Source organism: Marmota monax, unplaced genomic scaffold, assembly GCF_021218885.2.
Source record: "Marmota monax isolate L192 unplaced genomic scaffold, Marmota_monax_Labrador192_F-V1.1 WCK01_AAM20220418_F8-fsc00060, whole genome shotgun sequence".
NCBI classification, from domain to species: Eukaryota; Metazoa; Chordata; class Mammalia; order Rodentia; family Sciuridae; genus Marmota; species Marmota monax.
Genome location: NW_026692826.1, coordinates 11,037,114 through 11,062,417, shown reverse-complemented (window position 1 = coordinate 11,062,417; position 25,304 = coordinate 11,037,114). Strand labels below are relative to the sequence as shown.

Below are 25,304 nucleotides of genomic sequence, written 5' to 3'. Positions count from 1 at the left end.
ATACTTAGAAGATCCAGAAAATTCCACCAGACAACTTATAGAACTAATAATGAATTCAGCAAGATATAAAATCAACACCCATAAATCAAAGGCATTTCTGTACATCAGTGACAAATCCTCTGAAAGAGAAACTAGGAAAACTATCCCATTTACAATAGCCTCAAAACAAAACCAAGAAACCAAAACCTTGGGAATCATTGAAAGAGGTGAAAGATCTCTACAATAAAAATTACAGAATGCTAAAGGAAGAAATTAAAGAAGACCTTAGAAGATGGAAATATCTCCCTTGTTCTTGGATAGGCAGAATTCATATTGTCAAAATAGCCATACTACCAAAAGCACTATACAGATTTAATGGAATTGCAATTAACACCCCAATGACATTCCTCATAGAAATAGTAAAAGTAGTCATGAAATTCACTGGAAAAATAAAGAGACCCAGAATAGCTAAAGCAAGAAGAGTGAAGCAGGTGGCATCACTATACCAAACCTTAAACTGTACTACAGAGCAACAGTAGCAAAACGGTGTGGTATTGGCACCAAAATAGACTTGTAGACCAATGGTGTAGAATAGAGAACACGGAAGCAAACTCACATAAATACAGTCATATTAGACAAAAGCGCCAAAAATATATTGGAGAAAGAATATCCTCTTCAACAAATGGTGCTGGGAAAACTGGAAATCCATATGCAACAAAATGAAATTGAGCCCCTATCACCATACAAAAAACAACTCAAATTGGATCAAGGACCTAGGAACTAAACAAGGGACCCTGTGCCTAATAGAAGAAAAAGTAGGCCCCACCTTCCTTAATAAGACTCCTATTATGCAAGAAATAAAATCAAGAATCCAAATGGGGTGGATTCAAACTAAAAATCATCATCTAAGCAAGAAACAATCAGGTGAATAGAGAGCCTACAGAATGGGAGCACATCAGATAAAGGACTAATCTCTAGGGTATATAAAGAACTCTAAAAGCTAATCACCAAAACAAACAAACCAAATCAATAAATGGGCCAAGGAACTGGACAGACACTTTTCAGAAGATGATATACAATCAATCAACAAATACATTAAAAAATATTCAATATCTCTAGTAATTAGAGAAATTCAAATCAAAACTACTCTAAGATTTTTATCTCACTCCAGTCAGAATGGCAGCTATTAAGAATACAAACAACAGTAAGTGTTGGCAAGGATGTGGGGGAAAAGACACTCATACATTGCTGGTGGGACTGCAAATTGGTGCAACCAATATGGAAAGTGGTATGAAGATTCCTTGGAAAACTTGAAATGTAACCACCATTTGATCCAACTATCCTCCTCAGTTTATACCCAAACGACTTAAAAACAGCTATATCAATATTTATAGCAATACAATTCACAACGGCTGAATTGTGGAATCAACCTAGATGCCCTTCAGTAGATAAATGGGTAAAGAAACTATGGTATATTTACACAGTTGTATATTACTCAGCATTAGAAGAGAATAAAATCATGGCATTTGCAGGTAATTGGGTGGGGCTGGAGAATATTATGCTAAGTGAAGTAAGCCAATCCCCCCAAAACCAAATACCGAATGTTTTCTCTGTTATCAGGATGCTGGTCCATAATAGGGATGGCGGTGGGCATGAGAGGAATGGAGGAACTTTAGATAGGGTAGAGGGGAGGGGAAGAGAGGGGGTAAGAAAAACGATGGAATGAGATGGGCATCATTACCCCAAGTACATGTATGAAGACATGAGTGGTGTGACTCTACTTCGCATACAACCAGAGACATGAAAAATTGTGCTCTATATGTGTAGTATGAATTGAAATGCATTCTGCTGTTACATGTAAGAAATTAGAATAATTTTTTTTTAGAGAGAGAGAATTTTAATATTTTTATTTTTTAGTTTTCAGCGGACACAACATCTTTGTTTGTATGTGGTGCTGAGGATCGAACCCGGGCCGCACGCATGCCAGGCAAACATGCTACCGCTTGAGCCACATCCCCAGCCCAAGAATAAATAAATTAATTTAAAAAAAAAAAAAGCAAAGCCCGATAGAAAACTGCTGGTGATCCTTAAAAGATCCATGTAGAATTTTAACTTGGAAAAAGTATTCATGTATTCATACAGCATATGCTTTTCTTCCATAATTTGTGAATATTATGCACTGAAAAAATATTTCTCCATTGTTTGCAGTTATCTTGGTAAGTAGTTCACCACCTTTTGAATTCTTGTTTCTTATTCTTTTAATTTTTTTTTTAAAGAGAAATTTTTTAATATTATTTTTTTAGTTTTCTGCGGATACAACATCTTTGTATGTGGTGCTGAGGATCGAACCCGGGCCGCACGCATGCCAGGCGAGCGCACTACCACTTGAGCCATATCCCCAGCCCTCTTTTAATCTTTTTATTTGTTAAAATGAATTCTGATGTTGTGGCTCAGTGGTAGAGTGCTTGCCTAGCATGTGTGAGACACTGGGTTTAATCATCAGCACCACATAAAAATAAATAAAATAAAGGTATTGCATCCAATTAAAACTAAAAGGGAAAAAAAAGAATTCTGATAGACTGGAGGTGCAACTCAGGGCCTAGCATGCTGAGGCCCTGAGTTCCATTCCCAGGACCCCCCCCCAAAAAAATAAATAATCTTAAAATTAAGTACTGAGAATCAGAATCCATATTACATAGATGATTACTCCTTCAAAGTGTTCATTGTATTAGTTTCACGGGACTTGTCCAATAACATCTTCAGGTCTGTAAGAAAAAATTTGAAAGCAGTTAGGTGATCTGGATTCCAGTTTACAGGTAAATACATCTGAATACAGTTTTTAATAAAGTACCCTAATTTCTTATAATTATTACAACATTGTTATGTAGGCAAAATTTAGCACTCAGAAAAACAAATGATACAAGGGCCTTTTTAGTCCAATGGCATCAGTGTGGACTCTGCTTAGAATAACTCACTGCAATTAATGTCACTGACAGAGGCAACTATAATTTAGCAGGACAAGAAGGGATAATTTGATATCCGACTTAGGATAGCAATTGTGAGTAAACCAAGGCCTTTAAATTGTTCAATGAAAAGATGGTCATAGTTGGAGTACTGTCATGATAATATGCATACTTACCTTAATAAAGCTACACTCCAGGTCTCAGACCTGGAGCTAGGAATCTGTTTGCATCCTCAAGACTGCATTAGCATGGGAAAGTTCCCATTGTGGGGTGATCCAGGCCCTGGTGGGCCACTCAGGAAATGTGTTAAGGACTTTCTGTGCATAGGACTTCAGTGTGTGACATGGATAAGTTATCTAAACAGGAACTACTAGTTATAATCCCAGTCTCTAGTTCACTGTGATTTGTGTTCTAGCTGAAGACTAATTTAAGGAGTAGGGATGAAAAGTACCCTAATAAAATCCAACTTTGAAATAGGAATTTTTCATCTAAAATGTGCACTTTTAAGGAATTATGGAAAAGAGTGTTTCAGTTGGTATAACTGGATTAGAGCATTTGGAAATGTGTTGTTTCTAATGGTTTTTCAGTAATACAGCAACAGTATTTGCACAGTGAACAAATATGGGATTGTATTTTTCAAGATGAAAGCAATTAAAAGATATGCAAAAGGCAAACAGTTGCCTAATGATGAACTTACTGTTTGCTCTTCAGTGGAATTTCCAACCCCAGCCTGCTCCATTAGGACATTCACATTCTTCTGTAAGTCCTCTATGCGATTCCCCATGTCTTCCAGTGCCACGTCAAGGAAAACTGCACATGTAGGTCTGGGGTGCAGAGTGACCACAGACACGCCCTCAAGGCCATACCTTCTCCACAGAGAGGAACTTGTAAAATGAAGGGTCAATGCAAATTTGCTGCCTCCTGAGTCCCTTTTAGTGTGTATCTTGAACCTTGAAGTGAGAAACTTGGCTTTTAAACCTGCCAAACTCTGAGCATAATATAATGGAAATTTAACTTTTAAAACAACTCTATGGTTTAATTTATCGTGTTATCATGTTTTACCTTGTTGGTAAAATCAAAAGCTGCAGGTAAGCACTTCCAAATGTAAATACTTTGCACAATGTTTAAGGAATGCACTTAGTTGAATAAAGTGAGCTCAAATTGGGCAAGTTTTAATGCACTTTTTGCCCTTACCTGAACTTACTCATTGGAAACATTCTGTGTTAATTTTGTAACATTTGTGTTTCTGAAATAAAAGAGTGAGCCGGGGAAGTCAAAACAAAGCAAAGGCACAGCAGTGTCTAGCCTCCTATTGGACTTGAGCACCGTCCTCTAACTGTTGCAGACCAGGTTGTCCAGGTGGTCAGGAGCAGAGTGGTGCCCTTGAACTTCACACTTGCCACAGACCTCTGGCATTGACAGCACAGGAAAAGCCCCTTAGAAGGGCAAGTGTAAATACTGGAGAATCCAAATAAACAACTATTTGTCCACAGCAGAAGACAATGGAGATGTGCCTGTCCAAAAGCATTAGTGTTTACCAAAGACAGAAGAGGATATTTCTCAGGTTTAAGGCTGCAGTGAGAGCTTGAAAATGTTCTTGAAGTTCCTGAAGTAGATGTTCTGCCTGGAAAATGGAACCACAAAGTACTCAACATTTATTATTAATGAAGTAATCCATCATACATGCTCCAGTGTTTTTTTCCCCTGCATCTTTGAATAGATTTATTTTTCATTTGTTTGGCTCTACAGAGAAATAAAAAGAAAATACAAAACGTTTAGATGCTGCATACGTGGGCTCCAGTGGCTTTTGACAAAGGTGCCAAGCACCAGAAAGAGATGACTGTGCAAAACTGCATCTGTACACTACACAGTTAACTCGCAATGAGCACACACCTACCGTCTGAGAGCTGAAATGTAAGTCTAGGGAGGAGCACAGGGAGCAGCCTCAGTCACTCTCAAGAGCTCCCCAAGGAGGCGAAGCCATTCACAGCTCATGTATCCTCCTTACTACGGGTGTTCACCAGCTGGTGGCGTTGGTGTTGTAGTTGGTATTATCAGCCAGGTTGCGCAGAATATCGTTACAGCTAGCGTTTCACGTTTCTGCGCTGCTTTTTCTAGTTTGCACGTTAAATAATTTATGACCTGAGACCTCTCACCCCTGTATTTGTTGGCGGTGGAAGCACTGGACCAGCACTCCTAGTCTGCCTTCTCACTGCGGAGCTGCCATCCTTATCTCTAGTTGCCTCCTTCAATCAGGGGCGTCCACCTTGGTCAGGAAAATGCAGTCTGTTCATGTAGCAAATTCTTTTTAACAGGGTAAACCTATCTGCCTCTTCCAGGCTTGGAACCTGTTTTGGCAAATAGGAGAGCAGGCGGGACGCGGAAGACTCAGAGGGTCCAAAGTCACCCCTCCTGGGGCGGGGCTCTAAAAACCAGCCCGGCTCCAGCGGTGGGGCAGGACTTTCACGGGTTCCAGGAAGGGGCGGGGGCGTCCTAGAGGCACAGGTTCTGGCTGCTTAGTCCGGGCCGCCGGGACCACTCACCGCGTCCCGCAGCGGGTCCCCGTGGGGACCCTCGGAGGTCCGTGCGTCCATGTGCGCGTCGGGGTCCGCCAGAGCACGGGCTGCCAGGCCTGGGCGCGGGGCGGACGGACGGACCAGCTCCTGTGGCGCAGCTTGGGCCTTCCTCTGCCAGGGGCGGAAGTGGCCGGGGAGGAGCTGGCAGCCAGAGCTCTCGGTCGTTGGTCTTCGCAGCGGCGCAGTGGACGCAAGACAGGGCTAAGCGCCGGCCTTTGCAAGGCGCGCAGTTGGGTGTGGCTGTGCCAGAACCGGCGGGCTGGCACGAAACTGCAACCCCGCCTGCTGCCACGAGCGCTTATTATTGACTTAGTTGAGGCGCAGTTAGATTCAGTCAAACCTATTTTATTGATGCTCATCACACTTCAGACACACATTCCAATTCTAAGTACTAAGTCTACACCCAAGGGTCCCAGAAGCTCACCTGTGACGTGTCTTAAATCCGGGTTGCTGGAACTCGATCGGGGCGGATGAGTAACTGGGTGAGGTCTGGAGTGTAGACTCATACATCACCAACTTAAATCTAAGTTCTGCACATTACATCATGGGCCACATTATATTATAATTAACATAACCGACAGTCAATAATCCTATATTTCTGGTACTCATATCACCTGCCCTTCTGCCTTCTGTGTAGATGCACTAAGACGCTCGCCTCTTGATGAGGGACACGCACAAACCCCTGGGCCATGGAGTCAGTTGCCCCTGGAATCTACCATTTCTGTGGATGCCAATCTCCGAATTAATTATGGTTATGACCAATTCACCCTGTTCCAGCAGTCACATGTACAACACTACTTTCCCGGAAAGTCTGGAAGATGTCCCATGACCCCTGCTCTCATTCAGAACCTCTGACTTCTGAATGGTGGGTCACCTTGTGGGCCATCTCCCAGAGCTATGTTCTCAGCAGTTATCTGTTGGTTCCCATGGCTGTACCTCCAGAGCTGTAGCTATGAGGGAGCAGGGCTGTGTTTGTCTGGCTCACCACAGTGACCCCAAAGCCTAGCCCAGTAACAATCCCTAGATGCCCAGGGTGCAGAATGTGTGCTTAAATAATACATGGCTACACAAAGATGTCGACTTCATTAGTCACCAAGAAAATGCAATCCCACACCCAATGAGAGAGGTCCTATTTCACATGCCTTTATGGCTGGAATAAGCATAGGGGGCTGTGGAGGAACTGCAGTCCTTACATGCTACTGGTGGGAACACCAAACCATGCCTTCACTTTGGAAAGCAGGCTAGTGGGTGCTCCCTGTTGAACAGAATTTAACATTCCACTCTAGGTGTGTACCTAAGAGAATTGCCAGGTGGGTCTATGCAACTTGCACACCAATGTTACAGCAACATTATTAACAAGTAATACGTCAGACTGTGGAAACAACCCAGCTGTCCATCAGCAGATGAGTGGACACACAACGTGGTTTATCCATACAAACTACTGATGCATGCTGCAATGTGAATGAACGTCCAAAACATTTTTGCTAGTTTTTGTTAAGTGAAGTAAGGCAAACTGAGAGTCAAGGGTTATATGTCTTCTTTCACCTGGAAGCTACAAAGAAAAAAAAGGGGGGGGAAAGATGGGGAGGAACTCATGATAATAGAAGGGAAACCAATAAAGTAGGGGAATGGAGGAGGGAGGGAAAGGGAAGTGCTATGGTTTGGATATGAAGTATCCCTCAAAAGCTCCTGTGTTGATGCAGGAATAAGAGATGAAATGATTGGTTGTGAGAGCTAATCAGTCCATCCTAGTTTGAATGAACTGACAGGTGGTAACTGTAGGCAGGTAGGGCAGGGCTGGAGGAGATGGGTCCCTGGGGGCATGTCCTGGAAGGGTTCAAGTTCCCCATGGCATCCCCCCCCCATGTGTGTGTGTGTGTGTCCCTTTCTGGCTAACATGAATTTAGCAGCTTCCCATCCCTGTGCCTTCCACCATGATCCTGCTTCACCTTTGGCCCAGAGCAATGAAGTCGACCTACCATAGACTTAATCTCTGGAACCATGAGCTAAAATAAACTTTCCCTCCTAAGTTGTTCATGTGGGATATTTTGGACATGAAAAGTTGACTAACACAGGGAGGAACTGGGAACAAAATTGACCAAATTACTGTTATAATGTATGCATGTACGAATATTTAGCAGCCAATTCCACTACTGTGTAATTAAAATGCACCAATTAAAAAAGGAAGAAAGAGGGCTGGGTTTGTGGCTCAGAGGTAGAGTGCTTGCTTGGAATGCGTAAGGCACCTGGTTTGATTCTCAGCACCACATAAATAAATAAACAAATAAATAAATAAATAAAGGTTCATTGACAACTGAATATATTTTTGTAAAAAAGGAAGAAAGAAAACACTATACCAGTGAAACATTAGTGTGTCCAGAATGGCAAACCCATGGAGAAAGAAATCCAGGAGACCAGAGGTCACCTGTATGGATAAGAAGTGGACCAGTGGTCACCCTTGGGGTGAACCAGTCTTCCTCCATGGGGACAGAAAGTGGTCACCTGTGGAAGCAGTAAGTGGACCAGTTTCCCCTACATTGATATGGGAAATGAACTGGTGTCACCCTTGGAGATAGGAAGTGGACCTGGTTACCCTTGGTACTGGACCAGTGATCAGAGGAGACTGGAAGTGACTGGCGGTCACCCAGAAAGTGGACCAGTAGAGATGGTAAGTGACCAGAGGTCAACCCAGGACATGAACTGGTGAGTTCACCCACCAGGAGACAGGAAGAGGACTGGAGATGGAAGCAGGAAGTGGACCTCGGTCACCCAGCATTTGGAGAATGGGGGACTGCTTTTTAGGAAAGAAGCTGCTTAATTTGGGTGAACGTAATCAAACATTAGATGGTGGTAATGGCAGTGCAGCATGAACATCCCAGAAACACAGAATTACACACTTTGAACCCATTCTTCTGCTTGTGAATTATCTCCTGGAGGCTGTTAAAATCAGTTCCATGGGCTGGAGTTGTGGCTCAGTGGTAGAGTGCTTGCCTAGCTCTGTGAGGCCCTGGGTTTGATTTTCAGCACTGCATATAAATAAATAAAAGGTCTGTTAACAACTAAAAAAATGTTAAAAGAAAAAAAAAAAGCAGTTCCATTGTGCAGGGTCCTTTTTATATGTACACCCACGCCCCACCCCACTCCCCCCCACCCCGCGCCCAGGCCCATGTTTTACCTGTGAGGGCTGTGAAGAGGACGCTGGTTCTGGAGGGTGAGGGACAGAGCAGCTGCTCTTGGGTGCTGGCAGTGGGCCAGCCCACTCTGCGGAGGCTCCAGGCCAACATCCTGTCCAACCGCGTCTGGTTTCTCTTTGAAGGTGGCTGTGAGCAAGCGGGGGAGGTCTGGGGAGAAAAGGTTGCCTCTGCCCAGGAGTGAGTGGCAAGGAGGCCAAGCCTGTTTCCCTGTTTCAGGGACCTGGACTGTCTCAGGCCAGCTTAAGCAAAGAGAGGGAAATCATCGGGGAGAGAGAGGACTCCTGGCTGAAGCCCTTCAAGGCCCCTGGGAGTGTCCTAATTTCTAGAGACGGGAGGTACTGGGCGTTGTCGCCGCCCACAGCTGGTGAGGCAGTGTGCCTGTCATCAGCCCACGGGCTCGAAACCAGTCCTGCAGCCTGCCTTCCTTCCCGAGAGTCCTGGGACCTTGCCTTCCCTTTAGTCTCACTGCAAGGACAGCCAGCTTAGTGCTTATGGCAGGACCACTGCCAATTGCAGGGCCAGCCTCTCTGTAGGGTGCTGGACATGGAAGGGTGGTTTCCCTGGAACACGAGGCTGCTCACTCACTGCTGGCATCCCACGCCTGTGCGGACAGGGCCCGCTTAGTTCCCAGTACCTAGTGGGAATCCCATGCCAGCGGGATTCAGTAAGACCCAGTCTCCAACTACAGTCCGAAACGCCGTGGAGGCCAGCAGCTTGGCACATGTGCCTCACGCTGCCATCCCTTTGGAATTACGGACAGTTAAACCAGACCTCTGGCTCCACCTCCATGTACTTCTCGCTCCAGGGCCGCACAGTTCCAGGGCCCTGTGGCCCTCTTGGGTGGCCTTTCATTTAGACCAGACTGGCGGAGTCAAATGGCCTCTGTCATGCACATTGTGCACGGCCTCTGAAAGCAGAGACCTAAAAGGGAGCTCTTCAGGTGGGCTCTAAGTTGATCTGACTGGGACCACCCTGTGGAAACCTGGGGTCCAGGATCCCTCTCTGAGCTGGGAACAGAGGAAAAACGGGGTTCTGACTGGAGGAGGGTGGGTTGGGGTCATGAGAGTAACCCAGCTTGGAGGCCATTGGATCAGAATTGATTCAAGGGAGGTTCTAGAAGTGTTGCAGGGGGTGGAAAAGTCTTAAATGTGGCCTTGGCAATGGGTGGCTGAGCTGGGCAGACAGGCTCTGGGGGGGCACAGGGCCAGTTGAGACCCAGGAGATTGAAATAGCGCATGGTAGTACAGCTCAATCACCTGCAGACCCCAGGCTCCTGGGTGTGCTGGAGCCCACTCACCCAGAACCTGAGCAGACCAAGCAGGCCTCAGACTCTGGGCCAGGGTGGATGGTGGTGTGAGGCTGGGGGCTCAGCCTTGGTGTGTGTGGATGTGTCCTCAAGTGCTGCTGAATTCCAATCATCAGGACACAACTCGTCGGAGACAGACAAGAGTGTTCAGTTTTCTTGGGTAGGTAGGAAAGACTTCCCTGGAAGAGATGTGGAATGCCATCTCTGGAAGAGGAACTAGGGCTTGCTGTTCACATAAGTCTGGACCATGAATGGCCCATGTGAAGCAAATATTGTTACTCACTGTATGACATGGGGAATAAGATCAAAGCACGGGCCGGGGGCTGGGGATGTGGCTCAAGTGGTAGTGTGCTCGCCTGGCATGCGTGAGGCACTGGGTTCGATTCTCAGCACCACATAAAAATATAATAAAGTTATTGTGTCCACCTAAAACTAAAAAATAAATATTAAAAAAAAGCAGAGGCCCAGGAAGGGGCCCCAAGACAGCATGGAAGTCCCACTCCTCCCTTCCCTGTCTGCCCTGTGGACTATAGAGGCTGCTGCCACCCAGATTTCTTCCTGGGTGTCTTCCTTTCCTGACCTGTCCTATGTGAAGAGGACCAGGGACCTTTTCTCTAAGATCATGGAAGGGCTAAGATCATGGCGGGGCTCTGAGTCACAATCCTGCCTGTGGAATATCAGGGACCTTCACTCTAAGGTCATGGATGGCTCTGTATCACAGTTGTCAGCAATCAGCCTGCAGATCCAGGTGAGTGGTTTATCTTATAAAGCAAAGCTTGATTTTCTTGGGCATAAAAATACATCTTTCCCGGGGCTAGGGCTGGGGCTGGGTCTCAGAGGTAGAACGCTCGCCTACCAGGTAGGAGGTGCTGGGTTTGATGCTCGGCACCACATAAATAATAATAATAATAAACAAAATAAAGGTATTGTGTCCAACTACAACTTAAAAACATATTTTAAAAAATACATCTTTCCAAAACTGAATCTCTATTTGCAAAGAATGAAATTGGACCCTTATCTTAGGCTGCGAAAACAATCAGATAATAGTGAGTCAAAAACCTAAACATAAGAGCTAAAATTAAGTCTTAGGGAAAGCTGGTGACACTGGATTTGGTGATGATTTTCTAGATATGACAACAAAAGCACAGGCAAGTCCAAAAATTGGATTTACTGAAGATTAAAAACTTTTTTGTACACTAAAGAACTCTTATCAATAGAGTGGAAAGTCAACCTAGAGTGGGAGAAAGCACTTGTAAATTATGCATCTGACAAGGGGTCTACATCTAGAACATATAAAGGGCTCAACTTACTCAACAATAGCAACAAAAATCCCAAGCAACCCAAATAAAAAATGGGAAAGTACTTGAGTAGCCATTTCTCCAAAGAAAATATAAATTGCTCAATAAACATAAAAAAGATCCTCAATATCACTACTCATTAGGAAAATGCAAACCAAAACCACAATGAAATGCCACTTCATACTCATTAGGATAGCTATCATAAAAAAAAAAAACTGAACAGACAAAAAATATTAGGGAGGGTGCAGAGAAGTTGGAGACCTTGTGCACTCTTGGGGGGACATCAAATGATACAGGCACTGTGGAGCATGGCTGGGGAACTCTCCTAAAAATCCAGAATGACCCTATGATCCCACTGTCACCCTTTAGAACACCTCCAAAAGAGACAAAAAGTAGGATTTGGGTTATTTTTTTGTACTGAGGATTGAATCAGGGTCTCACACAAGCTAGGCAAGCATTCTACCACTGAGATACTTCCCCAGTTCTTTTATTTTACAATTTTATTTTATTTCTTTTTTCTTTTTATTTTTTTAAAGAGAGAGAGAGAGAGAGAGAGAGAGAGAGAGAGAGAGAGAGAGAGAGAGAGTTTTTAATATTTATTTTTTAGTTCTCGGCGGACACAACAAACATCTTTGTTTGTATGTGGTGCTGAGGATCAAACCCGGACCGCACGCTTGCCAGGGGAGCGCGCTACCAATTGAGCCACATCCCCAGCCCCTTATTTTATTTCTAATATTTATTTTTTAGTTTTAGGTGGACACAATATCTTTATTTTATTTTTATGTGGTGCTGAGGATCAAACCCAGTGCCTCGCGCATGCAAGCAAGCATACTACTACTTGAGCCACATCCCCAGGCCTAAATTTTATTTTGAGATAGGGTTTCTTTAAATTGTGAAGGTTGGTTTCAAATTCATAATCCTTCTGCCTCAGCCTAAGAGTAGCTGGGGCTACATGTGTGCACCTCTGTGCTCCATGGGAAGCAGTGTCTTGAACAGACACTTGCACACCTGTGCTCACAGCAGTGCCATTCACAGTCGTGAAAGGGAAGCAACCCTAGTGTTCACCTGCACACAGAACTCAGCGTGAACTCCAAATGGAGCACCCAGACCCTGACCTGTGTCGGCAGGCCTCCAGAATATCTGGAAGGTCAGCCAGACATGCAGGAACGTGCTGTGAGATTCCACTCAGGAGTGATCCTAGAGAAGTCTGACTCACAGGCGCCAGGGGAATGGATGGGCACAGCCCCGGGGAGGGGACAGGTAGCTGGGGTCTGGCTGGGGAAGATGAGGAAGTTCTGTAGGTGAACGGTGCAATGGCTGCAGAACACCGTGAGCACAGTTCAGGGACATTGAGTACTCACGGTGGTGGGTTTTATATGTGTATGTTCTCCCAAAGTCCTTGTCATAGGCTGGAACCCTTATGCTAAGATGGCTGGGACCTAGGAAACCGTGATTCTCTTCCCCTTCCCCCGTGAAGTTTTTTTTTTTTTTTTTAATGCAATCACACAAGAGTCTTTATTGCAAGCTTGAGCCTGGACTCAACTGTTTCCGATGCAGCGGTCCTGAGGAGTGAGTCCCCCTCAGTGAAGTTTAAAAACATGTTTTACTTTCTTGACCATGATCTTCAGTCCCACTGAGAACCAACTGCAGACTCCAGGAGCCCCGAGAGCCTCTCTTCAGGGAAACAGCACCCACTCTTCAGCCCCTGGCCGGTGTGGCTTCTCTCCCACACTGCCTGCTTAGGGATCAGTTCTTAATCCTGCCTTTGGAGGAGAGAAAAGGGACCTGGGAGAATCAGGATGTTAAATTCAGGACCTAAGTTCAGGGGAAAATGCTTTAATCAATAGATCATGTCAGTTTGCTGGTTGAATGGCAATTTTTGTTTTCGTTGTATAGATACAAGTTTGATAAAAACCAAAGCAAAACCTATCTATAAGGTATTGACAATATTTATACAGCTGTCTTATGTTTAAGAAAAATTTCTAACTAAAAAGACAAGGTGGTGGGTACTGTGGATTGAACTCAGGGGCACTCAACCACTGAGCCACATCCCCAGCCCTGTTTTGTATTTTATTTAGAGACAGGGTCTCATTGAGTTGCTTAGCACCTTGCTTTCGCTGAGGCTGGCTTTGAACTTTGAACTCCTGTCTAACCTCTTGAGCTGCTGGGATTATAGGTACGTGCCACTGCACTGGGCTAAAAAGACTTTTTTCAGAGCCAGGGACCATGGTGTGCACCCTTAATCCCAGCGACTCTGGAGACTGAGGCAGGAGGATCACAAGTTTAAGGCCAGCCTGAGCAATCTAGTGAGACCCTATCTCAAAAAAAAAAAAAAAAAAAGATCTGGGGGTGTAGCTCAGAGGTAGAGCACCCCTGGGTTCAATCCCAAGTACAAAACAAAAACAACAGAATGCTTGGGGAGTCTTCCCTCATGCCTCTGATGGTGACTAATAAGTAAGAAGAATACAACTTGTGGGACCAGATTTATTTCCTAACTTTTTTTGTTTCGGTAAAGCCTGAACCCTACTGGCATGGCAGTCTCAGTCATAACATTTAAAACTCACTGAGGGATCTTTTCTCTGTTATTCAGAAACAGAAAGCCCAGGGGGCCTGAGCTGAGGACAGAGCCCAGAGCTGTCCATCCTCTGCTCACACTCCAGTGACCACTGGACTGTCACTGGAGTCCCCCAGTTGGAACACAGGAGGAGCCCTGGGTCTCATTCTTGATTGACAGCTAATGGAGACTCATTGCCAGCTGTGCCCAGAGTTATTTCCTTGGGCTCAATGTGATCGTTTCTACAGAGTTTGCTTTCCTGAACATGTTAGCCCTAAGGCAAGCATATAGAACTGCTTGGGAATCAACAAACAAGAAATTGATTGCTGAGCCCTGGCTGGGATGATGATTGACCCTGGAAACATACAACACTAAATATTAAATTTTATTAAAATGTGCTGAGGATGTAGAAATTAGGCCACACTTCCCTGGTGTGAGGACAATTGGGAATAAAGGGCGAAGCTCCTGTTACTGGCCTAAGAAGCAGAGGAAAGTTTGGAAGGCAGGAAGCAGCTTTCCTGAGAGTGAGTGCCTGGGGAAGGCCCAGTCCTCAGGCCTCCCATCTAGCATGGCGCCAGTTTCAAGGGCAGCCTCTGGGCTGCAGGAGGAGGAGGTGCTGCCAGCTGAGCTGTGGTTACCATGGGCTCTTTGTACTGCTCTTCCATTGTTGTGCATTTGTGAAATTTCTGTAAAATTCTATTGGGGAAAAGATTTGCGTATACATTATATTTTTATTTATTATAAAATAGTCATAATATTTTCACGATCTAAACTTTTAACTTTTTTAATGTGACTTTCATCAACTACATTTTGAATCCCACTAATTATTTCCTGTGCAGTTGAAGCCCCAGCTATGACATTGGGTCTTTGCAGGAATCAGCAGCCCCTCTAAGGAGCTGTCTCCTGAGACTACAGGCAGTAGCTCCCAAACCTGGCTGCACATTCAGCAGCTGGGCACTTTGCAGGGCTGCCCAGCAGCAGCCACCGTCAGCCTCTGCGTAGCTTTCAACACACAGACCCCAGGGGGTTCATGTGGCTTAAAGCTCTGAATGCACAGAAAACTAGGAAAGCAGGAGAGGGGGACATAGCAGAAAGGACCTTGTGTTCTTGACTTTAGATGGGTGCCAGTGTGCTACTGTGATTTATTTAGGATGAGAAACAAGATATATTTGAGTCCTGTATGCCTCCTGAATACACACGAAGAAGGGTGTGCCTCCCTAGGTTGCGGGCACTGTTGATAGTCCACAGCCTGAGGCTCACTCTGACTCAGGCCAGGGCTCAGCTGCTGGATCTGAGAAGCCACAAGATGACACAGAACTGTAAAAAGTTCTGTGTGAAGTGCTTATTTCAGATCTGTGGCTGTAACATTTGTTTTGAAGTTAATAAAAGTGGCGTTGAAATAAATGGAGAAGAAATGGAGAGCAGCAGTTTGTTATCTGGGAAACGTCAACAGGATTGCTGCCTTGCTCTTCAGGGAAAAGTATCTTTGGGGGACTGAGCATTTGACTATAAGAACAGGGTAACACCAGAGACTATGTCTATGATTTCAGGGTTTTATTTATAATTTTATAATAAATTTATTATTATTATTATTGTAGTTCTAGATAGAGAGAATGCCTCTATTTTATTTATTTCTACATGGTGCTGAGAATCAAACCCAGTGCCTCACACATGCTAGGCCAGCACTCTGCCACTGAGCCACAGCCCAGCCCCAATAACATTTAATAGTAAAAATTAAAGTGAATTATTTAGGATTAACTCAATAGACTTACTACTTTTATTCATAGCAGCTCACTGCCCACGTGGGCCCAAGGAGTAGGAAGGAGGCCGGGCCCCTGCACACCAGGGTGCCTTTGTAAGCCTGCATCCCACAGCTGGTGTTGGCGATGGAGGGCAGATGCCTGTCAGTCACTCTGTCACACCCGGCAGCTCCACACCAAGCAGCCGAGGGGCTGAGGGGCAGGTGCGAGGCCTGAGGATGTGGTCTGTCGTTCACAGTAACAGCAGGTAAGAAGCAGCCTGTATGTGCACCAACATTGACTGATGCCCAAGTCATGGGATGTCCTCACTACTGACGCTAAGCAGACACCCTCACTGGGTCACTGTCACTGTGGTACTGACATAGGCCAGTGTCCAGTGTGCATACCTATTTCATCCCAGTTTGGGAAAGTCATGAACGTATATTCTGCATAAAGCTGTGCTTCCAGAGCTGTGTGATGATCCCTGGGTAGTCTGTAAATGCTCTGGGAGCAGACTCCATGGCTGGGGTGCCAGGGACAGGACCTCCCCCCAGCAGTGAGGCACTGGACGCACCACACAGCAAGGTGTCAGCAGCTGGCTCAACATCTGAGTCCATGTTGGCACTCCATCACCCCTGGGGACAGTCTGCAGCCGTGTTGGGGTGCTCTGGAGAATAGGTGCCTCCCAGGCACAAACTGCTTTGACAGGTGTCCCAGGTCACATGCTCTCACCCACTTCTGATTACTTATTGCCCATCTACCATTAATTTCCTTGTCCCTCTCCAGGCTAAGACAGACTCCTAAGTTCCCCTGAGACAGAGTTTCTCAAATTTGTTTGGAACTGAGAACCACCTGTGAGGCTTGGCAAAACAGATTCCCAAGTCCTGAGTGGGTGGGGACCAGTAGGCCTGGGGACCTGAATCTTTGCAGTACCAGGTACTGCTCACAGCACCTGCAAACCTTTTCCTGGGGAAGTGCTTGTCAGGGGTGAGGTGCTGTGTTCAGGGTCAGGATTGTCCTCAAGGACAAGGAAAAGCTATTTGAGGCTTGAAGGAGTTTCCTGGGGGTGGTGTAACAAACCACCACAAACTGGGTGGTGATTAAAACAACGGAAAAGTATTGTCTTACAGTTCTGGGAGCCAGAAGTCCAAGACCAAATGTCGATGGAGCTGCAGTCCCTCTGCAGCTCGTGTGTGTGTGTGTGTGTGTGTGTGTGTGTGTGTGTGTGTGTGTTGGGGGGTCCTTCCTGATGCTTCTAGTCTCTGGGGACTTCGGTGTCCCTTAGCTTGAGGTCACATTGCTCTGATCTCCACCTGCAACCTCATGTGGTATCTCCTCTTCCTGTGAGGATACCAGTCTTTGCCTCAGGGCCCACCCTACTCTGGCATGACCTCATCTTAACTAATCATATCTGCAAAGACCTATTTCCAAATAAGGTCCTGTTTCACATTCTGGGGCCCCATGGGGATATGGATTTTGGAGGACAGTGCTCACCCCCCTCAAGGCTCACCATGGGCTTACTCTCTTCCATTTTCCAAGACCCAGGATTTGTTGGGGGTGCTTCCTGGTTCTGAACCTCAGGCCCTAGGAACTCCGACTCTTGTTCCCAGGGTACCTGGGCCTGTCCTCCGCCTGTGGAGGTGACCTGAGCTCTGGGGCCCCCATTGGCATGTATGAAGCTTTAGCTCTCTTGGAGGGCTGCAGGCTCTGTGGGAAGAGTGGGAGCCATGAGGCCTGCTTTGGGGATCTTTCCCAGAGATGCTGGTGACATGAGCCAGCAGATGGTAGGCGGCTGCTTCTGTGTGAGACTTTGTGCCAGGCAAGACCATTAACCCTCAGGGAGCAAAACCCACACCTTCCTAACTTTGGCCTGACCTGGGAGCACTTTTTCCTTTCTCAGCACCGGGGATGGAACCCAGGGTCTGGAGTGTGCTAGGCACATCTCTGTCATTGACCACACCCCAGCCCAAGGGGCCATTGCTCTGGGTTATTGCCCATGTCCTGCATGTGCATTGGAATCAGGGTGTGCCTAGCTCATGTGCAGGGTGGCCCCTGACACTGGGTTTCAAAGTGGACATGTGCATGTGTACATTTTCTTGGGACTGTCCTCCATCTGTTCTGTTGCTCAGCATGGTGTTTTGGGCCTCAGACTCCAAAATTTATATGGAAAGCTCTAAATCCACCTTGCACAATGCCTGCTGACACATGGCAGATACTGGAATTTATTTGCTGAATTAGTGAGTGGAAGCTGGCCAGTCAACATCCCTGTGAAGAGGACTCAGTGCTGCCCCTCTAATGAGGCTCCTGGATTTCATCCGTGGTGTGGGGGTGGGGTGACTGGTGTGAAGCTAGGGGCACATAGAGTACTTGAACATATCTTGGTGAGATCTGTGGGGTTTCAAGCATTTGCTAAGTAGACTGAGGGTATTCATTATAAATTCTGCAAGCCAGGGCATTGGAGCTACACCTCTGCTGCTCTGGCTGAAGCCATGGTCCATGATACTCACATGTAAACCCAAGGGTCACCAGGTGGCCACTGTTTTATCCTCAGGTGCTCTTGAGGGTGGACATTATTAAGAATTTTGAAATGATGTCAATTTAGCCTTAAAGAGGTATGGGTTTCCTCAAAAGCCCTTGTGGGCAGAGGGCACATGCCTTGACCTGGACCTACCTGGTGTCTGACTGGATACATTTCAGTACTATGCCACTTTTCACTGAGTGCCTCATTGGACTGTTCTCTTGAGGCAACTACAGACCCACATGCAGTTGTAAGCAGCACAGCACACCCCCTTTCTGCATTTGGATCACTTTTGACTGGGTGTTCCTGTGTGCATCAAGGTACATGATGGGCTGTTCCATCACCCCCAGGATCCAGCCCACCCACCACCCCTCATGCTGTCCCCAGTGCAAATCCTTGATCTTTCCTCTATTTCTGAAGTTTTGGCCCTTTAAAGATGTGATATACACGGAATTACCATGTGCAGCTGCTGGGTTGGCTTTTCACACTGCCTGAATTCGTGAAGGTGCTCCGCAGCAGGATGATGCTGTGTCCCAGGCCTCTCCAAGTGTTTTCCAGGCCAAATACCATGCCCCAGAATTGTTTGGGAATCAAACACCGACTCTGAGAAAAAATGAAAAGGCTGCTTTTCTAGGTGAAAAGTTTCCATGTCTGGCTGCTACAGGGAAGCTGCAGGGGCCCTGCCTGGGCTGAGAGCTGAGGCCCACCCAGCAGATGCAGGGAAGGGGTGGGGTGTGTGTCCTCTGGGAGGCCAGTGTGCTCACACCAATGACAGTGAGGGAACAGGGTGGGCAGAGGATGAGAAGAAAGTCATAAACAAGAACAAAGAACACCTGCAAGCAAACGCACATTTTGCACTACTGCTGAGAGCCATGACGCTCGGCATTTTTGGTTGAAAGGTGACCCTGCTCGGGGATTAGGGTGGCTTCAGATTTAGGGTGGATCCTGCTGGATGAGGGTGGCTCCAGGTTTAGGGTGGATCCTGCTGGATTAGGGTGGCTCCAGGTTTAGGGTGGATCCTGCTGGAATAGGGCGTATCCTGCTGTCTCAGGTGCCGGCTCCTGGAGTTCCCGTTGAGTTCAGAGGGTATTTGGTACGCAGAGCCCAGTGGGGGATAAATTTTCCCAGAACGTGCGTGTAGAGTGCCGGTGAGAGTTCAGGAATAAAGAATTGCTGTTTGAATCTACAAGGCAGTGTGGTGGCCTGGTTATTCTGTGCCCAGCCAGACTGCGGCACACTATAAATTCTCTCTAGCAGGATTCCTTTTCTGAGCCCTAACCCTGGTCCTGGGGTGGCATCTCCAATCACCCTCCTTTGTATTTTCCTGGAGGGAAAGGTGGGTGGGGAATAGGGAAGTCTCCTCTAAGGCCCAGCTGTCATGACTAGGGTGATTTGGATTTGCTCCTATAGAAGTATAGTTTGTTAGGCACCTGCTGAAGTGGCTCCCAGTCGGATTCAGGCTTTAATGGGTCTCCTGGGGTGGGGGGCAAACCTGGCGACTTGATTTTCCCCAACGGAGCTGGCAGAAGTGCTTGGAGTAGCTCAGCTTCCTCTCAAGGCCAAGGTCCAATGGCTGGTCATCACCTGTTGCTGGGCCCTGCGTCAGGTTGCTGTGGCCCCTGTAACAAATGACCACCACCCAGGAGGCTTTAACAGTAGAACTTCGTTCTTTCCAGTTCTGCAGGCTGGAAGTCTGAATCGTTTTACAGGGTGGAAATAGAGTGTTGGCAGGCCAGGCACCTCCACGGCTCCTGGAGAGAACCCCAAACCTGCTGGCCACAGGTGTCTCTGGCTGTGGCTGCAGCCCTTCAGCTCCCAAGGCCTCAGTTTCAAACCTATCTGCTCCATCTTCACATGCCTTCTCTCCTTGGGTCAAGCTTCCTGCCTCCTGGTTACAGAGATACATGAGACTGTATTTGGGGCCACAGGATGACCTCCCTGTCTCTAGACCCTTAATTGCATCTGCCAAAAACAAAAACAAAAACTAGTGTTTTCTGTGTACAGAAGCCCTCACAGGCTGTTGGAGTTAGGACATCTCGGGTCACTTTTCACCACACAGTGTGGCTGGCTTCCTTGGGAAGGCAGGAGTTAGGTACAGGTGCAGCATCTGTGGTGAGCTGGATATCCTTCTGCTTGGATCCCAGGCAGGGGACATGAAAATGTGAAGCCAGCTCTGCAGACCACAGTTTGCCTCTGTCTGTGGGGGTGGCCCAGGACCAGAATGCAAGGCTGTCCTGGAGGGATCCCCAATAACATTGAGCAGTAGAAAGCCAACTTGCCTGAGTGACTCCATGACCTCTTAGATAACAGGACAAACAAGGTGTGCAGCTGTGACTCCCTAGATGCCCCTGTGAGTCAGGAATGGGAACATTCTAGATGATTTAGCATGTGGGGGAGGGTGGGATAGTTTTTGCTCTTGACCCTGCCACAATCTTTTTTGTCTGTTCCTGTGTGGGTTTCTGCTGCTGAACACTGAACAGTGTTGGCTCAGAGAAAATGTCTCTGAGCCTTGGAGGTTGGAGGCTGTGTTCATCAGCTTTCTGCCACTGTGACAAAATACCTGAGAGTATGAACTTAAAAGAAGGAAAGATGTATTTTGGCTCATGGTTTTGGAGGTCCCAACATTCTGGCCTGTGTCCAGGCAGAGCCTGGCAGGGAGTATGTGGTAGAGCAAAGCTGCCCACCTCACGGCATGTCCCCAGAGACCTCACTTCTTTCCACCAGGCCCATCTCCTCTGGTTCCACCACATCCCAAGAGTTCCATCAGCGGGGGACCCAGCCACCAACATGTGGCCTTTAGGGGACACTTAAGTTCCAAACTACAACAGAGGTGAGAGATGTACTCACTTAGGTCTTTGGGGTCAGGCTGCTGGTCAGTGTTCCTGCTCTTAGATCAGTATTCTCACGGTTTCCCACAATGCCAGCAGACTGGGAAACAGGAGGCCAGGCTAACTAGATCTGGGAGAGGGGTGAACTGGTGAGGCGACCGGCAACACTTGGAGCCATGGCCCCCACCCACTTGCGTTTTAGTGCCCCTTTTGTGATGCTCCCCTTGGTAGGAAGGGCCTCCAGCAAAGCCGGTGTGTGTGAGTGTTTCCTAAGGGACTGGGGTCTTCTTCTCTGCCGTGGAGGCTGGCCTCCCAGGGTCCCTAGCAGGTCTTGGGGTGGGCTCCACTCCAGCACTCCCAGGCCAGCGGACACACTCAGGAATTCCTTTGTTCTTTTTCTTTCAACGGGCATCCTGAGGATTGACCACATACAACCGAAGGCAGAAGGAGAGGCTCAACAAACTGGGCACACTGGTGTGCTGATGCCAGCTGATGCCAGCTCAGGAGTCGCCCAGCAGCTAAGAGCGCCCAGGAAGCTTCCGCCGCGGTGACGGTGACGCCTGGGCCGCTGTCCCTGGAATGGAGGAAATGTCTATGACCCTGCACAGGGCAGGGTTCCGTTTCCTGGAGAGAAACCCAACCCCGCTGGGACCTGTGCGACTCCTCCAGGGCTCAGTGGTCTCCAGGACTGTGAACTTCCGAACTGGAGCAGCGTGGCCAGCCCCGCACAGGCTCCTCTGTTACCCGCAGGGCGCCCGGCGACTTTCCCCAGGACGGGACTTCCCTGGCCAGGGCTCCCTCTGGTTCCCCAGGACTGCGTCCTTGGCTCTAGGTGGCAGCGCTCTGCGTCTACACCGACCCCATTCGCGAGCCGGGGCTGATGGAAACAGGTTCACTCGGGCACCCGAAGACTTGCCCAGCCTGCCAGGAATTTCCTAACCCAGGCTGCCTAGAGGGGTGGAGCCCAACGCCCACCGCCCCTTCCCGCCCCCACCGAGCCAGGGGTCGGGTCCTCGGCGTCGTCACGCCCTGGCTGGCGAGCGCTAGGACCCGCGCCGCCTTCCTGCGGGCCCGGAGTGGGCGGGGCCTTCCATTGTGACGTCGCAGGGGCGCGCTCCCCGCCCTCGCGGACAGACTGACAGACAGACCGGCGTGGCCAGCGCGGGTAAGGGGCGCGGGGCGCGGATCTGGGCGCGGGGCCGCCCGGCCGTCTGTCCTCTTCGGTGCGCTCTGAGACGCCCTAGGGAGGTCGAGGACACCGGGTCGGCCACGCGATCACGGCCTCCGCCGCGCCCCGAACCCCCCGCCGGGCCGCGCGCCCGCCCTTCCCCCACGGCGGACTTGCTCCCCCGGCCCTGTCACCCCAGTGGTGACTTCCTCCCGCCGTACGCCCTCCCCACCCACATGCACCCTCCTCTTACTCTACCCCAAGGCCGTGCGCTCTCCTCCCACCGCCATGCACCCTCCTCCCATTTCACCCCGCTTCCCGGCCTTGCGCCCTTCCCCGCTCCGGCCAGGCGCTCTCCGTCCTCCCAGCTGCCTGCTGGACAGAAGGCCCGGCGCGGGTCTCCAGCTCCCAGAGCCGCCCCGGTCCCGGGAGGGGGTCCTGCCCCGGCCGCAAGCCCTGAGGTGCCCTTGGTGCGAGCGTCAGCTTCGGCCTCCGGAGCGCCGCCCTCCCTGGCCCCACAGGCCCTTCAGCTGGGCAGCGGGAAGTGGTGCGCCGGAGCCGAGCTTCTACCAGGAGTTCTTTACTCTCGTCCCCCATTGCCAGACCCCGATGGTGGAGGATCGCGCAGGAGAGCGGCTGCAATGTAGAGGGGAACGTCACTCTGCGGATTCTGGAGCTGTGAGAGCGCTGGGGCTCGTGCCAGGTGGACTCCCGCCGGACGGCAGGGCTGCCGGGTGCCCGGGATGGAGGCAGAAGGTTTGGATTGGCTTCTGGTCCCGCTGCATCGGCTGGTTTCCTGGGGGGCCGCCGCAGCCATGGTTTTTGGGGGCGTGGTGCCGTACATCCCGCAGTACAGGGACATCAGGAGGACTCAGAACGCCGACGGCTTTTCCACCCACGTGTGTCTGGTGCTACTGGTGGCCAATATTCTACGGATACTCTTCTGGTAAGCTGGGGCTTTGACCTGAGGGTGCCTGGGGAGATGGCATTCTCTTTTGGGGTTTGTTCCAGATGAGAGGCGAGGGTGGAGGTGTCTACTTCCTCAAAGGGACCCATTCACACCTTCGGGTGGCTCAGGGGCCCATTTTACAGGTGGCTGGTGTGGGACCTCCGCAGTCACTGAACTTCTTAGAATGAGAATATTTCTCTGGAGAAGTTGGAATACTCTCAAATACAGTCTCCAGATCTGCCTTTTTATTTGATGAGTGGCTTATCTGTATCTGATACTTCCTCTTTGTGAGCATTTCCTGGGACTGATTCTAGTGGTGGGAAGGGGCCCTCTGCCTGGCAGACTCTTAGCTGGTGTGGTTTTATTTTCCTTAGAAAGGAAGTCCAACCTTCTGGATAGTACTCAATTGGAGACTGTCTTCTTGCTTCTCTCAGGCCAGCTTCCTCTTACTCTCATTTGTGTTCTGCGAGGAAGTTGAGGTTAGTTTAACAGTTGCTAAAGCAGACATAATTTGGAGGGTGAATTTTCAGAGGAAATGAAGAGAGAGATATCAGAGCCTCATCCTAAGGTTAAAGAGGTCTGGCATTTTTCCTTCTTCTGACTGGTCCCAAGGCTTCTGTGCTGATAGGAAATTTTCATGAGGGTGGTCAGCTGAAGCGGCCCAGAAGAAAGGCTCAGGCAGTTTCCCACTTTCTGGATGCAGTTTGAGTAATCATGTATCTGCCTTTTGCTAATTAGCATCAAACCAGTAGCACCAAGCCGACCTTAGTGAGGTATGATTCACACTAACTAAAATGTCCCTGTTTGAAGTGTACATTCCAATGCGAGACTCCCTGAACTCAGGAGCTGCAGGTTCCCTCTTTCTGCTCTGCCCTGGGCCAGATGCTGAATAGCCCTGGGATGGGTTTTGCCCCTGTCTGGGATTTTTAGAAGTCGAACTAGTGAGTTGAATCGTGTAAGAATTTGGTGGAGTGGGAAGGTTTGGCCATTGCAGCAATGTTGGATACCTTGAGCTTTGTCTCTGGGCCAGGAGACTTCTGAGGAGGCTCTTACTGTTGTCTGAAGAAAGTTGTAAGACCACGTTTTGAAGATTTTTCCCTTCCTCCTCCTTGTCCCTTGGCTGAGGGTGGAGGTCCCTAGCTATCCCGTGATGGGACTGGGTGCCCTGAAGTGGACTTATCTCAGGTTGAATGGAAATATCTTCCGAGATAAAATTGTGTTCAATGATGTCGTTCACCTTGAGCATGAACAGAGCAGGGCACACTCCCAGGCAGGCTTCTCAGTACAGCCCAGGCACAGTGTCCAGACTGTGAAGGAGGGCGTGCTTGTCTTTCTCCAGAATAGAGGAGAATCACATGAAGTTGATTGATGAATGGGAAAAAGTGCCCCTTTGAGTGTTTCCATCAGTATGCTATTGTTCAGAATTAAAAAAAGAAAATAAAGTTTTAATGTACATTTGAGCACATGGTGTGGGGAAGTCATAAGTGAGGCCAGTTTCCTGGTGTTGCCTGGAGACTGCCCCTAGTGCTCCCAGGGGAGAAGTACACAGGAACTGGTGTCCTTGCCTTTGCGCTGGGGCCTCTGAGGCCCTTGAGTGCTCTCCTAGGGGTTACAGGGCCACCTTCCTGGGGATGCCAGGCTTGTCTGCAGGTGTTCCTTTCTGTAGAAACACATACTGAGCTGTCCTGGGCCACTCAGGCTTCTATGGTCACATATAGGCCCTGGCTCCCCAGCATGTTCCAGAAGACTGGGAGGAGGACCCAGAGGGTGATGGCCCTTCTCTGGTCTGCAGCCTAGCCTGTCCCTTCCCTGCTTCTTGCGCAGTGGGCCTGAGGGTAGTCTGCCACATGTCCCCAGTGCTGCTGAAGGACCTTGGAAACCCTGCTGGCCAAGGCCATGTGCTGATCCTTATATCCCTGGAGCCCCTCAGAGCCCTGTGCATGTCTCCTTCCAAGCTCCAGGCCAGCAACCTCTGATCCTATAGATTTTGAGGATTTCCCTGATGTCAGGCATGGCCAGGGCCACAGGGCTTTTGCTTTAGCAGGAGTAATACTTGAAATGCACCACCATGCACACATGCAGGTGTATATGTGCCCCACCCCCCATGAACACTCAGAGTGGTTGTGGGTGGGGCAGAGTAGGTGAAACTGGAGCCTGCTACATACCAGGATGGTGGTGGAGCTGGAGGCTTCATGGATTTCACAGTGCTGGCTGGGATTCAGACCTCAGACC

General features: G+C 48.6%; 2 protein-coding genes across 5 annotated transcripts in view; one reads left to right on the top strand and one right to left on the bottom strand.

Annotated features, from left to right (window-relative positions):
• Nucleotides 1-1,871: 1,871 nt before the first annotated feature.
• On the bottom strand, nt 1,872-5,706 carry Hsbp1l1 (heat shock factor binding protein 1 like 1). Its single transcript, XM_046448670.2, has 4 exons — nt 5,486-5,706; nt 4,500-4,566; nt 3,640-3,734; nt 1,872-2,744 (listed from the first exon to the last, which is right to left on the bottom strand). Exons 1-4 carry the CDS (start codon nt 5,534-5,536, stop codon nt 2,739-2,741), a joined length of 219 nt encoding a protein of 72 aa, XP_046304626.1. The 5' UTR covers nt 5,537-5,706; the 3' UTR covers nt 1,872-2,738.
• A 15,920-nt stretch (nt 5,707-21,626) lies between these two features.
• Nucleotides 21,627-25,304, top strand: part of Slc66a2 (solute carrier family 66 member 2) — a 33,306-nt gene continuing 29,628 nt past the window's right edge. For 3 of the 4 annotated variants that reach the window (XM_046448606.2, XM_046448605.2, XM_046448603.2), the window contains exon 1: nt 22,733-23,069. In XM_046448606.2, coding sequence (XP_046304562.1) covers nt 22,867-23,069 — 203 coding nt within the window. In that variant the 5' untranslated portion in view covers nt 22,733-22,866. Of the gene's footprint in view, nt 22,121-22,726; nt 23,070-25,304 lie in introns of those variants that run through there. The other variant, XM_046448604.2, reaches the window with a different exon arrangement.

Coding starts and splice junctions, on each gene's coding strand:
- Hsbp1l1 (XM_046448670.2), bottom strand. CDS start 5,536: ATGGACGCACGGACCTCCGAGGGTCCCCACGGGGACCCGCTGCGGGAC. Junction 4,567..5,485: donor GGGACCCGCTGCGGGACGCG/GTGAGTGGTCCC, acceptor TCCATTTTCCAG/GCAGAACATCTACTTCAGGA. Junction 3,735..4,499: donor TGCAGCCTTAAACCTGAGAA/ATATCCTCTTCT, acceptor TTGACGTGGCAC/TGGAAGACATGGGGAATCGC.